Here is a 16323-nt window from a genome sequence, read left to right on the forward strand (position 1 = left end):
TTTCTCATGTCTCAAAATACACATAAATGATGGCGCTGAAATGTTTCCAAAAAATGTCAAAGCTTCTTGGTCTGTAAGCTGATTATTTAGAAAAAGGAAATGACAGGAATGAATGTTCCTCCCTGTCCTGTTATTTATCTAAATGACTATTAAGATAGTCTAGCTTTTTTTTTTTTTTTTGAATAGCAATCTTTAAATGATAGAATTAAATGAGATCTTTATAGAGGTGGCCAGAACTACGCTTCGCATATTAGGTGCATTTTAAGCCCTCTCAATGGCACCAGCCTGACCATATATGTTATTGTGCTTCTCAACTTCAATTTTTCTTTCAAATCTAGAAAACAATTTAGGTATAAAAATTATTTAAAAAAATAAGTTGTACTTTAAATTAGAAACTATAATCAGGATGATGAACTTACATAGTTTATGTAAAAAGCACTGTGGGTTCATGCCTTTTTACCCTCACAATTTTCTCTACTTTTCCCCATGAACTAACTGTTCCCTACCCACTCCTTTATAGTAAAATTATATGTATATATATATATATATATATGTACATTTCTATAGGTGCCACATCTGACGGCTTCATCACAGCTGTTAACCACCATGAACTCTTTATGATTACCTTTTCACCCTTTTAAGTCTAAAATGGCTTCAAGGATGTTTATCCTCTGAAAATATTTCCTAAATTTTGCTTCAGGGGAGGGACAGACCATAAAAGGCTTTTCAATAAAAACACTAAATTCCACTAATGTAAAAGATCAGGTATACTTCTTCAACTGTTCTCACTAAATCCTCAGAGAGCTTCTTCTAGTGATTCCACTTAAAATGAAGAATATGAGTAAGTCTCCACTACCAGATTTGAGGAAAGGCACCCAAGCTTAAAGAGAGAATAGCACTGCCTCGGGTTCCAGGCCTACGTGCTGGGCTGCCCACGGGGACAGCTTGGCACCCTGACCAAACAGAGTCAGGGTCATGACAGCAAAGGGGGAAACCTGCTCCACGCAGGGAAGGGTCTGAGGATCACAATGCTCAATGCTAACAATACCTGGAACCCAGCAGGAAGTGAAACCAAATGACGCATGGTTCTCTGATCACGAAATAACTATACAGTGGACCAATTTTTATATTTATCAGAAAGCTTCTAAGTAATGTTTCTAACTTATGACATACTTCAAGAATTCCTGGTTTCCTAGATCCATGCAGCACACTGGAAGAATTTTTCGATCCAAAGAAACAGCTTTGTACAATCTTGGCCCTGTACAAGGCTCTGCTGCAGGGGCTCCCAGCCGCCCTAGGTGTCCGGATTAACAGAATTTTAAGAATACCTATGGAGGTGGGAGTGTGGGGGCGTGCAGCCTGTCACCAGTACTGAAGGCTCCCCAGGTGACCACAGTGTGCAGCCAGGGTTTGGCGCCACTGCCTCGGACCCTGACCCTGTCAGTGCTGCGGCAGAGGCAGACTGTTCCCAGGGCCAGAGCTCTCAGCTGCTTCCAGGGCTTTAAAGAAAGCACACTTGGCTGATATGCGGGGGTCATTATTTTTCCATCCTCTAAACTGAAAGACAAATGAGAGGCCCTAGTGGAGCCCAGCCACTGGCTGGGAATGGCTTTTGGAGGGCGCAATTCATGTACTCGACAGGGAGGGCTGAGTTTCCCTTTCGGGAGCCACAAGCGACACTTCTAGATCTGCATTAAAGTGTGGACTGGGCTGAGAACTGTCTGGGGGAGCCTCTGATTTCTAACACTGCCACCTGGTTAGTAAGCATTTTTAGAAACTAATACTTCCCCTCATTCCAGCTAATGCAGAAGGTGCACGTTGGAGACTAGACAAGACCATGGTAGCTGGGGGGACAGGTGATAAAAGAGTTCCCAGGAGGAGGACGAGGAGGTAAATGAGTGTATTTGTTAAGTCTTTTCAGGTACACTAGGTACCGTTATCCTAGCCAGGTCCATCACAATTTCCTCCATTAAGTTTTACACCTTTAACTCACAAACACGGTTTTAGTAGTTTTCTCGCATGAGAAAAAATATACCCTCTTCTAGCTAAAAAAGTGCTTGAACCCACCCCACTTGACTTGCCCCCGCTGCAGTTACGGTGGCAATACCCTCATATCTCATTCGACAAAGTTCTGAAGAAAAGAGTCACCGTTTACTATTTAGTAGAGTCATGTTATATTTTTAACCAAGTGGAGTAATCAGTTGAATCTGACATGACAGCAGGCATCATGATCTTTTTGTCCTTTGTTATTCTTAGCTCAACTTCCACAACTGAGTAAGAAGTTTTTTGTGTACTTATAAGCGTGTTAAAATCTTTACTCCTTCAAAAGGAAAGAGTTGGCTCTTCTTGTGCCTTTGACTCTGAATCTTGGGGAGGTTGGCTTAGGAATGTCACTGGGGAAAAAACTCACTAATCTTTCACCATCAAGCAGCAGCAAAACATCTGTCAGAAGCTCAGTGACTCAGAATAAAGGCAGGAAGGAGGCTGTCCAAAATAGTGATTATGTCCATGGAACTGGAGGTCTTAAGTAATGCAGGGATATAGTTTTTCTTTTTTACTATGTTCATTCCTTAAATGAAACTTCCAAAAATTGCAATTAATAAAATGACAGCTTTTCAATACTTTACAGTGTACCATACTAGCCTATATTAATCAACACAAGATGTCCTGACCATAAGTTCAACAGCTATCTAACACTTTTATAATGTTCTGCTTATTAATAAAAGTCAATGGCGGCCATATGGTGTCAGATGGGTACACGATTTATCGGGGTGATCACTTCGTAAGTTATATAAATGTCTAATCGCCATGTTGTACACTTGAAACATATAAAATGTCATCTGTAATTGAAAAATAAAAACTAATTAAAAAAAGTTTGGCTACATAAAAAAAATAAAGGTCACAAATTCTAAATCTGGCGGGTTCAAACTGATGAGGTATTCGGCGCCCATGGGTTAAAATACAGATGTAATATCAGTATCAAAAAGTTCGTACTACAGGGGTAAAGTCTGACGTATGGCAGCTTCCATGAATTCGGAATATTAATTAACACTTCGATTCATGTAAGGTTTTAAATTCTAGGGCAAAATCTATTGGTAAATACCAATGTTAACAAAATAAATAAAAATATACTCCCAAATGATACATTATCCTAAAACAAGATATCCTTTTCAATGACTGCCTCATCTTTTTTCAAACTAGCAAGACTGCTTAAGGATTCTGGCACTTGGTTAATCCCTGTCTGCAGAGTGGGAAGCATCCAAGTCTGCAATGAAAGAGTAACTTCTGGTTTAGAAGCAAAGGCTGAATCGAATCCAGACAGACATCTCGCTTCTTCTAAGACAACTCAGGGCTATGATCAAGTGCCAAAGACAGTCCTGAGCCAACAGCAGGGATGCACCACACTGCAGAGAGAGCCAGCCCCTCTCACTCACCTTTCTCTTTTTGGCCAACTTGCTCGAGTTGTCTGAGCTTCTCTTCTCAGAATCCAGCTTCTTCCCTGCCGGTGGCTGTTTGTCTTCAGTTTTCTTTTGGCGGCTCCCCTTCCCAGGTGGCTGGGGTACCCAGGAGAGGAGGTCGAGGGTTATCTTCACCATCAAGCTTTGCGGGGGAGGCGTGTCCCTGAGCGGGGAGAGCAGCTTGGTGTCTCTCAAAGGCACCGGGAGTTTGTCCTTCCGGCGGTCCTGCACTACCACAGCGCGGCGACAGCCACTAGTCCTGCCACCACTGCCACCACCGTGCAGGGGGCCCTGGCTCTGAGTCAGGGGAACGAGGGCAAAGTGCTCAGGGCTCTTGTCCTCCACATTGTCCTTCGTGGGCTCTGGGCCTGAGAGTGCCTTCGAGGGGGCCGGGGGCCCGCCCCTGTGCTTCTTCCTCTCGCTGGGCGTGGGCGCCGCTGGCTTGGGCTCTCTGCTGCCTCCAGCACGGGGCCTCCCTTTCGTCTTCACCTTGGGCTTGTCTTTGGAAGGCTGGTCCTTGGAGCTGTGCGGAGTAAGTCCCGGCTCGCTCTCCACTTGCAAGCTGGCCCGAGAGTCTGCCGGGGCAGAGGCCTTGACAGGTTTTTTGGGCTGTTTGGTTCCAATGGTTTGCCTCTGCAGTGGCTCCTGTTGGGCAGGGGACTTTTGACAGCTCCTCTTGCCAGGCTGGGGGCCTTCGGGAGGGACCCTGGGGGATTTGCTTGAACTTTTGGAGGGAGGATCTTTGGATTCTAATTGCTCGTGACTAGTGGTGCCACTGTCGCTGCCCTTGCCCTTCCCGGCTGGGTGCCGAGGCGGAGGCTCTACGCTCCCCAGGGCCTCTGGTGGGGCGGCCGGCTGGCTGACTTTGGTCAGCCAGTTGTCCAGCTGCCATTTGTTTGTTGTAGGAGGCTCGGGCTGAAAAAGGAACAAGAGAAAAGTGTTAACTGACCAATGACGATCGACTCTTCTCTTGTGTTACTCGCCCACTCTATAGACCGTCCAGGGGAGATGCAATCATTCCAAACCTAAGAATGCAGGTCATTTTTACCCTCCTCTAATTATAGATAAAATTTTATAACAATTAACTCTTAAAACAATCTTCCAATTTTTTTTGTGCTATGGGAATTTTGCTGTGGCAGCTATTGACTAATAAAAGACCATTAAATATTGATCAGTGTAAGACCACTGAAAACTGCTGGGAAATCCTTGTAACACAAATATTTTGTTCTAATGGTAATTACAGTATTAATTTAAACAGAACTGACACATTTTGGCATGTAAATGATCAGAAAATAGAGAGAAATGAAAACTAAAAAGAGTCCTTTTACCAAGGATTTTCGAAGAAGGCTAACGAGTAAACTAAGTCTTGGTGGTTATCTATAGGTTTCATGCTCTGTCCTCTACCATACTTATCAACTGAAAATTACTTTCTTCAAGATTTGAGATCAATTCTCTTATTTACTTAAAACATCATAATTATTTACATGTGACAAGGTTTTCAGTGTATCACAGATACATTCTAATTTTCAAATTTTATACCTTGATAGAAAGACTAAAATGAGGTCACATTAGCCGAGCATTAGTCCCACTTCAATTCTTTAAAAATCAAGCATTAAGTCTCTCGTTAAGACAAGCTGGTCTGATATAACACCTATTTTCCCTAAGACACAGAGGGAGGCTGCAGAGCACACAATTCAGAGCAGTGAGACTATACTGATTATCTGTGCAACTGATGTGGCAAATAAAGAGAAATTCCTGACATCTCCTGGCATCCCCTACTGTTGTTTAAATCTTTGTTGCTAACTGATGAGTGATGCATCTAATAATCTCTCTCCAACTAGGCTATTTGATCTTATAAACAGAATGACAGAAACCTCTGTATCTCCAAATTCCACTATTATCTCTTGCATACAGTGGTGTACTTATTTATTTGAGCATTCCTATAGGTGTATTACTGTCCCTATAAATATTATGCCATAGAGAAAAATATTAGTGTCTAACAGAGTAAACAATGATTACTTTTTTAAAGGGAAGTACATCATTGGCATGCTACATGTTTTCCTTAAGATCCTTATCCATAATCTGATCAGTTGAATCTAGTGTGGAATCTCTTTCAATTAACTTCCTAGGGCACTGAGCATATGATTTAGTCATTCTGACAGGTGGTTTGTATTCCATGCGGGACTTAACTGATTAGATTATGGATCAGGAGATCGCTCCCGGAGGTGGACAATATTTTACAAAGAGGATTGCTAACAATTTTCTCAAGTGGAATATGCCAAATCATTCAACTCTATAAAAACATGCAAACTTAATACATGCAAGATATGTGGATATAATGTAAAGAATTTCTGGCTAGGACAAGATTAGATAATAAAAAGATCAGGTAGGTAGTTTGGACTTAGTGCAACTGAAACCGAACAGAACTAAGAGAAATTTTAAGGAACTAGACAGGACCATACTTTGGCCAGAAAGATAGCTACATCAACATTTTTTCTGCTTACCCTATATTGCTGCTTAGGATAACATATCCCTCTTACAGCTCCCTTTACTTATATCAACTCTATACCCAGGCTCAGATTTGAATTTCAGAGCAGGGAGAGAAGGAAGAAGGAAACTACTCCTAAGTGCTAGGCATTTTGTCACATGTAATCTAAATGTATTCAATATTCTAACAAGACAGGATGATTGTTAAGGGTAGAGAAAAGATTAGCATATAACACCTACTTGTCAGACATTTCCTGCAAAGACTTAAAGGTGTGGTAATACTAGTGGTTAACTGGGGACAACAAATTAGGCTGTATCATGCGCCAATCACCTCAGGAACAAAACTCCTTCTCCAGAAAGGTATGGATATACCTCACCAAGGCGATGCTTACAACTGCACTCCAGTCACTGACATGCTCTATAGAGGAGTATGTATTTACGTGCGAACCAAAAAGAAAAAGCCATTCCTGGTATAGGCAGCGTCTGCCTTTTTCCCCTCCCAAAACGGCAGTATAAGATACATTTAGTAGTCCCTAAAGGAATGTCCTGGTTACAGAAAACACTTTTTCTTCCACTGCAGTCCTAAGAATGTCCAGAAGGGAGGTGTATGGCCCAGCTGCAGGGTAAAATTGAGCTGGTGTGCCTCGATGGAGGGGAATGTGTAGGGGCAATTCTTTCTGTCTACCTGCTTATAAAGATGTACAATGGATAGAAGTCCTTTAAGATTAGATTATTATCTAGGTGTTGGGATAGTGGGACCTTTTACATGATGGATTGATTAAAAATAGATTTTTAAAATAAAATTTCGATAGGATCAAGATTTGAACTTTTTTTCTGCCTTTTCTCGTGCCCCAACTCCCCAGCATGCCAGTGCTGAAGCAAGTCAAACACTGCATATTAGAAGTGAAAAAATATGATTAATTTTCTTAAGTATTTTAATAAATGTCTGACATGTCCCTTTACCTCTCCTAACTTCTCAAACTGGCAAAAGTTCATATATTTTAGATGAATTATGATTTTGAATAAAAAGTTTTGAGCTATGCACAATGCCTACTTTTCTAGTAAAATATGAATCTAAAAATTAAGAAAAAAGGAAAAGAAAAAAGGAAGGAGAGAAGCAACATGGTATAGTAGAAAATAAAAAGGCTTCAGCATTCGAGGGCTGCGGGTTTGAATCTTCAGTGTTGCTACTTTCCTTCCAGGTGAAAAGAAAGCTACCAACCTTTTAGGACTTGGCAAGGGTTAAATCAAATAATTTATGAAAAAGTACCAAGAGCCTCATGGGCAATCAGCCAAGGTGGTTTACCACCAAAGAAATGGACAATGAATTATTAGAAAACTAAGCAAATCCCTGAATAACCGAGAACAGAATAATTTTTTTCCTAAACTTTACTCAAGCAGTAAAATGGTGAGGTGCTCCACATATTTTGAAACGCTGAGGTTCACATTTTGATCCCCACTATAAAGCAAACGCTGAAATCTGCTTTTCCCCAAATTCACCACCAGTTCATTTGGTGTGCATATAACATTTCAAATTCTCTTATGATCACTAAACTATTTTGTCAAATGAATTTAAAATGGAGCCATAAAAAGCAAATTTCTCAGCATTAAAAATAGAATAAAGGGTGAGAAATTTATAACTAGAAACTATGGCCAATTATGTATGGAATTCGCGTTAATTCACAACACAGGAGATTTACAATAATGCAGGTATTTATTTTAAAAGGAAAGAAAAGTAGTTAAATACCTTGGGGAAAATTAAAGGTTTAAGATTTAGACAAAGACAAAATATTTCTGGGGAAGTTGAACCTCAGTATACAACATATAAACTGGATCCAGGTCTAGATTTGCACAGCAATGCAAAGGTACCAATATACGCCTTTTTAGTAAGGCATTAAAAAAATAAAGTAGTATAGCAACATTTACTTTTTTATATGAGTATAACTCTATTCCAGTAACCTCTTCAGCAATGAGATATAATTGTTTCATTAAATCAAACATCAGATTAAATCTTTCTTGTAAGTTTCAACTATTCAGCCAAATCTGTGCCATTTCCATTTTATTTTAATTGAAGTTTGCTATTTAACTGAATTCTCTTCCTTCTAGTAGGAACCTACAAGCATGCAGTTTTTTTTTTTTTTTTTTTTACTGAATAAGGTGAGATACAAAGCAAATATCTTATAAACATTAACAGTGAATAATCACATAATTTGTCTGCAGAGCATATTCAGTATCTTTTTTCCTGAGGCACAGAAAAATAATTTCAACAGCAATTAGTATCACACAGAGAACTCCTAGAAACACAGAGAGTAGTTTCTAAAATCTAAAAGGTGCGTCAAGTACAGTTAATGTTGGTCTATGTTTTTTCACTCAAAAAAAAAAAAAATTATTGAGCACTTACTCTGCACCAAACATAAACTCACAGCTAACAAAAAATGACACTTATTTTCTCAGCCTCTCTTGCTCTCAGACATGGCTCTTACGTCTCACTACATGATCTCCAGATGGATTCGGTTAATATTACAGTGGAACTGCCTTGCTTTCTAAACAGCAGAGACAAGTACTGAAAACTTTAACAGTTTTTAAATCAGAACATCTCATTTCCCAGCATTCCTATCTTAAATATGCAGAATAATTTTCTCTATCCAAGCTGGTCTAGTTCAGCGAAAACGCCTTCTCTTTTCACTAAGTATCCCTTCTTCAGCATAATTCTTACATTGCTATGACAAGTTTTGAGGGCATTTGGTAACCTTATTAGTCGTTACTAAATTTCTTGTGCTTGACAATCTAGTAAGTAGCATAAATCTTCTAGATATATGTAGTGCTTGAGATTTTCGATCTCATCTGTTTACCTTTACAATATCTCCCAAGGGCAGGTAACAGGCAAACGCAATTATCCCTGTTTTACATGGGGCAGAGGGTGTAAGAACCACAGCCCTGGCAAATCACTTCGCCATCAATTTAATGCATGGCTTTTAGTGATTCAAAAATAGAACCTCTGATGACTTATTTCTAGTTCACATTCCTGCCCTTTGCTAAATCAGGCTGTCTCCTTTTGATTTCCTTAATTCATGCATTCCTGAAATTTCAAAGAGAATTCTCATTAATACTAAAACAGCAGCCTACTAAAAAAGAGTTTACTTTTTCAAAAGCAGGGAAAAGGAAATGGTGTGCAAACGTTCTTAATGAGCTGCTCTTCGAGACAACACTAGCAACACAGAGAAGAACCTATCATTTTAAACAGGAGAGGGAAGACTTCTCTCCCAAACCTCCACTGCCAAATGTCTGGTAAGAAATAAGTAAATAGAAACAGCTGGTTCTACACAGGGTAGGAGCAGAAAAGCATTGCCCCGGGGGACAAAACTACTCAGCCCCATGGTCTGGCGCACAACGGGACACTAGCCCCAAAAGCCAGAATGCTGCCATCTTAGATTGCCTCCTGGAGGGGACCCGGTACCTCAGGAGCCGGAGTTTCACGGGGCTCGTTCTCTTCACTGTCACTTGAGCTGCTCTCGCTCTCGGAGTCCGAGGAGCTGTCTGAGTCACTGGTGCTCTCTGACTCCGCACCACTGGAATGTGCTGAGGCCACGGCTTCTGGAAGTGACTGCGGAGCGCTGTGAAGCAACCGACAGAGACCATTTGAAGACACCACGCAAGGTGGATTTCTTCCCTCTTTACTCGTTTCCTGCTTTGCCCACGTTTCTGCTGCTTGAAAGGAAAGGCCTCACTATTACCTAATATTACTAAATTATCATGTCACCCAGTTGAGAGAGAGGCCCACGGTTGCTCAAAAATCAGCAAAAAACCCTTAAAATTTAAGCTCACCAGGTAATTACATAAAGGAGAAGTCCATGGAATTTTGTTCATAAAGAATATTTTGAACTGTACAGATGCTGGGTGCTTTATATTAGGGGTTGGTAAACCATGGCCTGGAACAGCTGCCTGTTTTTCTAAATAAAGTTTTATTGAAACATATCCATACCCGTTATTTCATGTATTGTCTATGGCTGCTTTTATACTACAAAACCAGAGTTAACTAGTTTTAACACCAACACTATGTCCTACAGAGCCTAAAATATTTACTTTCTGACTCTTTAAAAGTTTGCTGACTTCTACTATAGATAACCCGAAGATAATTTTAAAAAAAACAGCCAATACATTAAAAATCTCCCTCTATTCTCTATATAAGAACTAACTGTATGATAGCCAAAGACTACTGAACATAAATGGTGTTCTTCTGGAAAGTGACCTCAAAGGCAATCCAGTCACACTCCTGGGCAGAATTATAAAACGGGCCATTCTTATGAGTGGCTTAGGATCCTCAAATATCAGCTGAAGTAGAGATTAACTACTGCAAGTTTTAAGAATAGGGTGATAACTCTAGGTCAGTGAGAAAACACACATTCAGCACGTTGATGGACATACACAGAATTTCAAAGCATATCTTAAAACTTTGCCCTCAATGGAATTAACCAAAGTAATAAAGCAATAACCATAATCCTGAATGCCTCCAAATCTACCTAAAATAGTAAATAATAAATCTATTAAATACAATTATATTAGAATAAGTAGAATAAAACATTATTAGATAATAAAACCACTAGTTGAGGTCATTTTAAAACAAACACACTATCACATAGTTCCCTCATATAAAATGCTACGTTAAGTTTGTGATCATTTTCACATTGGTAGCTGCAGAGCTTAAGCCAGTGATGACCAGAATGAGATACACTTTCAGTGCTGCTTCTCCTCTTGATTTATCCCCACTTCAAAAAAAATTTTATTTTTCACTTTTAAGTTAGGCTACTTTGTCATATTTTATGGGTCATTATAAGCCACCAGAAATTACTGAACGAAATGGGATATAAATAAATGAGCAGAAATTTTGACTCCATAAGACCTTGCATAATTATACAAGCTTCCTCCACACTAACTATAGTATCACATGTATGGGGGGAAGCTTTTTTATTGCTGAGCTTGTCTCGAAATGGATGACCACATTTCAAGGGAGTAAAACAGCTATGAAGTAATTTAACCCATTTTCTGTTTGGGAAAAAAAAAAGCACAGCTCACTGCCAGCATTAATTTAATTTTACATAAACTTACTCTCTGAGGCTGAAGCAAATCTAACTGGTTTTCAATGTGAAAATAAAATATAAAAACTGTTCTTGGAGTTATTTCTAACCAGAACTTGTCTCTAATCCTAATGTAACAGACATGTATACATAAATCGGATTCATTAAATGAATCTTTGGCTAACTATTCGAGAACAATGTTAACATCATGCATAGGAATGCTACATTTTCTAGGATTTGACATTTTCATCTATTGAGAATTACTATATTTTGTAAATGGAAATACTACTACTAAAAGAAGAATGCTATAAATAGGATGATGTCATTTCTTTCCAAAGACTATTGAAATACTAGAGTGATGTGAAAATAATAATAAAAGCGAGATATTTTGTGGCAAACTTTGGGGGTAAGGTTATAACTATAATCCACAAGTTATCTCAGGGTAAACGCTGCCACCACAAGTGCTGCTGGTGAGTATTCTTGGGGCAAACGGGAAATGGGTTAACACTTCTTTCTCCATGGAAGTCAGGTACTGGCATAATAAATCATAAAATCCAGGACCAGAGGGAAATATTATAAAGGTAGTTCAGATAGTTCCCATTTCCAAAATTTTTTTAAAATATGGCTAACTGTTTACAGAGTGAAAACAGTAATTTTCTATCACACTAAAATGTACTGCGAGTCATTTTTAAAAGCAACTGAAACAATTAGAAAATTCGTATGACTAAGAAAACAGGCACTATGGAAAATCCAGTTCTCCAATTTTTGAAAACACAGCAAATTTGTCACTTTAAAAACATTGGGCTCTTCAGGGTAACTTCTCAAATACTGGTTACATAATACTGATGAAAGGAGTTTAAGCTTATTTTAAACTCTCAAAAATTTTAATCGCCCAAACTGATGATTTAGGTGGGTGCAGGGCGCTTTCTCTTTTATGGAGTGAACATCCTCTCTAAGGTTGACTGCAGCTTCCAAGACATTACACAGGTGCTTTCTTTTAACTGTGTGACCCTCCATCTCCTTCCCCATGAAGAAGCTATGAAAGTACTAAATAAGGTTGGAATTTTCCCCTTTGGTAGAAAAATGCAAAATGTTTTGTATAAATGGGGGAGAAACCCACACACACTACCTTTTTGGAGGTGCAGATGCAGAAAGAGGCTTCTCTGGGGTCTAGGCATTCACAGTAAGGAAGGAGCAGGAAACAAAAAACAAAAAACAGGTTAGGATAAGCAGTTCAGAAATGTTAGATTTAAAAGGATTCCTGGTATTATGAGGTGTACAAAACTTACTTGTTCGCTCTCACTGTCCTCACTGTCACTGAGCTGAAGGTCATCTTCAAGCATGCTGGATAGGACAGAGACATGTCGAATTTAAAATAATGTCTAACGACTTCTTTTAGCATATAAATAGAAAATATGCTTAATGATTAAAAAAAATGGGGAGGATGGACTAGGTATAGGTTTTATTTATTCATCGAATGCTTTATTTCCTGGAAATGGAAGTTTTACAATTATAACACAGAAACTAGTTCAGTCCAAGCTCCTTAAAACTAATCTTTCGCACATCTGAGCATAAAAAGCAGAACTACCACGAGACTGGGATTTGTGGCCAGCCCCAAGACTAAAGTCTCGAGGTCCACGTGAAAGAAAAAAAAAAGAAAAAGAAAAAGGAACAGAAAGGGAAAAGAAACAGGAAAAAGAAAGAGAAAAGAAAAGAAGGGAGAGGACAGATACACAAGGCACTCAAATTATCTCTTTCTATAGTCTCTAACAAGTGAGATAAATGATTAACCATTAAATGAGTTAATATTTGATAAATACTTGCAAAATTCTTAAAAGTGTCAGACACTTAAAAAATGCTATATATGAATATATAGTAAGATGTATGAATTTATTAAGGCAACTATCACTAAAGAGCTCACTTATATTTTTGTCCAAAAAACATTATTAATATTGAACATTATTTTTCATATACACAAAAATATTCTCTTTTGTCTGTTTAAACAATGGTCAATGGAAAGAGTAGAAATAAAAATAATACTGTTGTCTAAAAGATATGTTTAACCTTACTGCTAACATTCTGGTGAAAATAAAAATTTAGTTCACTTGCTCAAAGTTATATTAATACTTATCTCTAGGCAGTCTGGTTTATGATGAACTGAAATATTAAAAGCAAACATTTTCCAATCTGTACATATTCACTCAATTCTTGGCCCCTTTCCTCTCTCATTCCCTTTATCTTCTTCCATGGAGATACCCAAATATTAAAGAAATGAATCAGTAATTGCTCCCTCCCTCTTCCCCCCAAATTTATGAGCATGACTATTTGAGGAAATGCTTAAGTGAAAGTGGGAAAAAAAGAAGTCTGCTTGAGTATTACTGATGCTCCAAAAAGCAAATTATATTAGAGGTTACAAACCTTTGGTGTTTCTAAAAATACCTCTTCAATAATTTTTACCGCAAACCCACTACCTGCCATTGTTTTATTTTGGGAATCCTTGATAAAATCATTGTATTTTGTAATGAAAATAAATGATAAAACTTGGCTCTTTCATAATTTCCACCTATATGCAACACTGTAATTCTGCCAAGGAAGTCTTTTCACCAATAAATGTTCTAAAAACATCCTGTGATAAGTTTCTAAAAAAAAAAATATGAAAACTGTTAGCTATCTGTAAATATAGGTCTTACTCAATATTTATCTAATGAAAGCTAAATTCATATTTTAGTAAGGCCAAGAAACATAGTGTTCAGGCACAGGACTTGGCAGTAGCAATCATAATGGTAAAGAAGAGAAAGTCACTCGACAGGTTTACTGCTGACTGGCGGCTTGGCTGGGGTACACACAAACAAAAGATAAAAACATATCTGTGAATAAATGTAAGGGAAAAAAATCTGACAAAGTGTATTCAATGTTAATCAACAACAACAAAACCACAGTAAATGGACCTCTTTGTTTCCTAGTCATTGAGTTTGTTTTATATAAAACTAATTTGCCTTAATTTCCTGAAACATCAAACACCATATAATCCAATCATGCTCCTGTTGTGAGCAGAGGACTAAATACCCTGTAAGTATGCCTAGCTACCGAATGCCTAGCTTCCATGAATACATTCACCTAAGGTCAGCCAGAAAGTAAGATATGTTCAGTAAGTCAGAAAGGATATGTTCTGACTTTATCTCTACTGGCAGTTAAGGAATAAAAAGGACCATAAAAATGCTGTTCCAGATTCTAAAAATTTCTCCTTCAGGTAAACAATAACAAAGTAAGCTTGCAGGTATGATACTTATTCAGGACCTAAAGACAGTGATCTCTGAAGAAGGATTGCTAAAGATATCTCCAAAGAAATAATCAATCATAAAGCAATGATAAACCAAAAGGAACAAACAAAATCTATCACTTATGTAGGACATACTAGGAATTTACATGTGGTACTTTATTTAATCAAATTCATGGGTACAATTTATTTGACATGAGAATCAACAGATATAGTATATTGTCAGTGTCTGCCAACCCAACCAACAGTAACCGCAGAATCTTCTAGAAAATATAATTTATTGTATCATCAGAGATGGGTAGCTTACTATATAAACCAGCATGCTCTCAGTGGAAGAAAGATATGCTCTAAATTTTTTTTTTAATAACAAACATGTGCTGCATCTGGTAAGAAAAAAAATGTTACTTAAAAACCCAAACTAAGTTTTGCTAACATAGAAAATTCATCATAAATGCCATTAGGATTAAAAAAAGAAGAAAAAAAGAAAAAAAAAAAGAATCTATGTAGTTGGGTAAAATGTACCCTGATGACAGATAAACATTTTTAGAGATAAGGAAAAAATTTTAAAGGAATCAGCTGCTAAAACCCTCTACTTGTCCTACAATTATATTTAAGGCCAAGCACATTAGTATACCATACTATACTATACTTCACATACTATAAATGTAAGAAATGGTCACTGAATGTGAAGAATGACAAAATTAATTATAGCACATCTAGGTGAGCACTGAGATACCTACTAAAAGAGAGTCAAATCTCTTAGATCCAGTCTCACTCACACCAATGAAACCTAGGGTAGGAGAACATAAGTCCTAGAGATACACACAACTGTAAGCTTTTGGGGGCAGGATGGAGTCGTTTTCATCTTCACAGCTTCTGTACCTAGAATGAGGCAGGCCCCCTAAAAAAACTGGCTGAATGAACAGCACCTTTTTTGCTGAATAAGTAACAGTACTACATGGCTGTACCCACTGTGATTAGGACTTTACAGACATTCCCTTTACTCACAACCCTGTAGGCTGGTTCTTATCATGCCCTCACATTCCAAGGATGAGGAAACGGGCCAAGAATGGCCAAGTAAGTTGCCTAAGACCATGAAACTGGTACACACTAAAGCCAGGATACAGAAACTATTCTATCTGACATGATCCCCTTGCTCTGGCCAACACAGGACACAGTGGCTAGAAAACCTAACTGATAGAATGAAACATAAGTTTTAGAACCCACAGAGAGAAAGAATTTAATTTGGAAACAACAACAACAAAAAACAGTAACTGTCTTATGGGAATAAAATGAATACATTATTTTCCCTTATGAAAATCGATGAACTTTAAACCTTATATACTTTTTAAACTGGTCAAATAACTAATTTCACTTTCAAACTCTAAGACAAAGTAGTTATTTCAAAGCATATGGTGCCACACAGCCTACCTTGGCATTGCTCAAAAGCCAAATGCTTAGGTCAAATAATTCTTTGAACTACCATGCAGTTTTAACCACATTTTACATTACTGGTGAGGTAAACTTTTTACTTAAAGGTTACAAACAATCCTCAAACTCCTTTGTACCAGTGCATTCTTCAGGCGGCTGTTCTACAAAGTTTAAAGAACCCTGTACACGTTCTGGCAGGCATGCCTCAGTGACTCAGAGTCCAAGTGTTACTGTTGTGAAGATACACAAGAAAGGCCTTTATTCTTTTTCCACTCTTTTAGTACCAGGCTTGCCAATGTTCTGTAACATCTAAATTCAGAACCAAAAAACTATTTAAATAAACTGATTTCCTGGGTTAACAGTTCCTATGATCAGGCCATATATTTTATTTGGGAAAGAACAAGTGAAAGCAAGCTCACAGTAGTTATTTGCAATTAATAAGTCACAACCCTGGTATTAGGTGTGCTCAAAATGGTAAGTGAAGTAATGCTTTTCAGAAACCACTAATGAGCATGTGAGAATGTGTAAACTTGTATAATCTCACGAACTTAAAATCGATTTGGGGACAGAGTGCAGGGAGATGGAGGGCAGGGAA

The 16323-nt window shown here is 38.1% G+C and overlaps 1 protein-coding gene across 3 annotated transcripts in view; it reads right to left on the reverse strand.

The window, feature by feature from the left end:
- AFF1 (AF4/FMR2 family member 1) overlaps positions 1–16323 on the reverse strand; it is a 165065-nt gene that overhangs the window by 16514 nt on the left and 132228 nt on the right. For all 3 annotated transcript variants that reach the window (XM_006907568.3, XM_006907569.3, XM_006907570.3), the window contains 4 exons: positions 12310–12364; positions 12150–12190; positions 9403–9559; positions 3435–4373 (listed from right to left, as the gene is read on the reverse strand). In XM_006907568.3, the coding sequence (XP_006907630.1) occupies positions 3435–4373; positions 9403–9559; positions 12150–12190; positions 12310–12364 (1192 nt within the window). The remainder of the gene's footprint in view (positions 1–3434; positions 4374–9402; positions 9560–12149; positions 12191–12309; positions 12365–16323) is intronic.

The sequence above is a fragment of the Pteropus alecto genome, unplaced genomic scaffold (genome assembly GCF_000325575.1).
Source record: "Pteropus alecto unplaced genomic scaffold, ASM32557v1 scaffold161, whole genome shotgun sequence".
Lineage (NCBI taxonomy): Eukaryota > Metazoa > Chordata > Mammalia > Chiroptera > Pteropodidae > Pteropus > Pteropus alecto.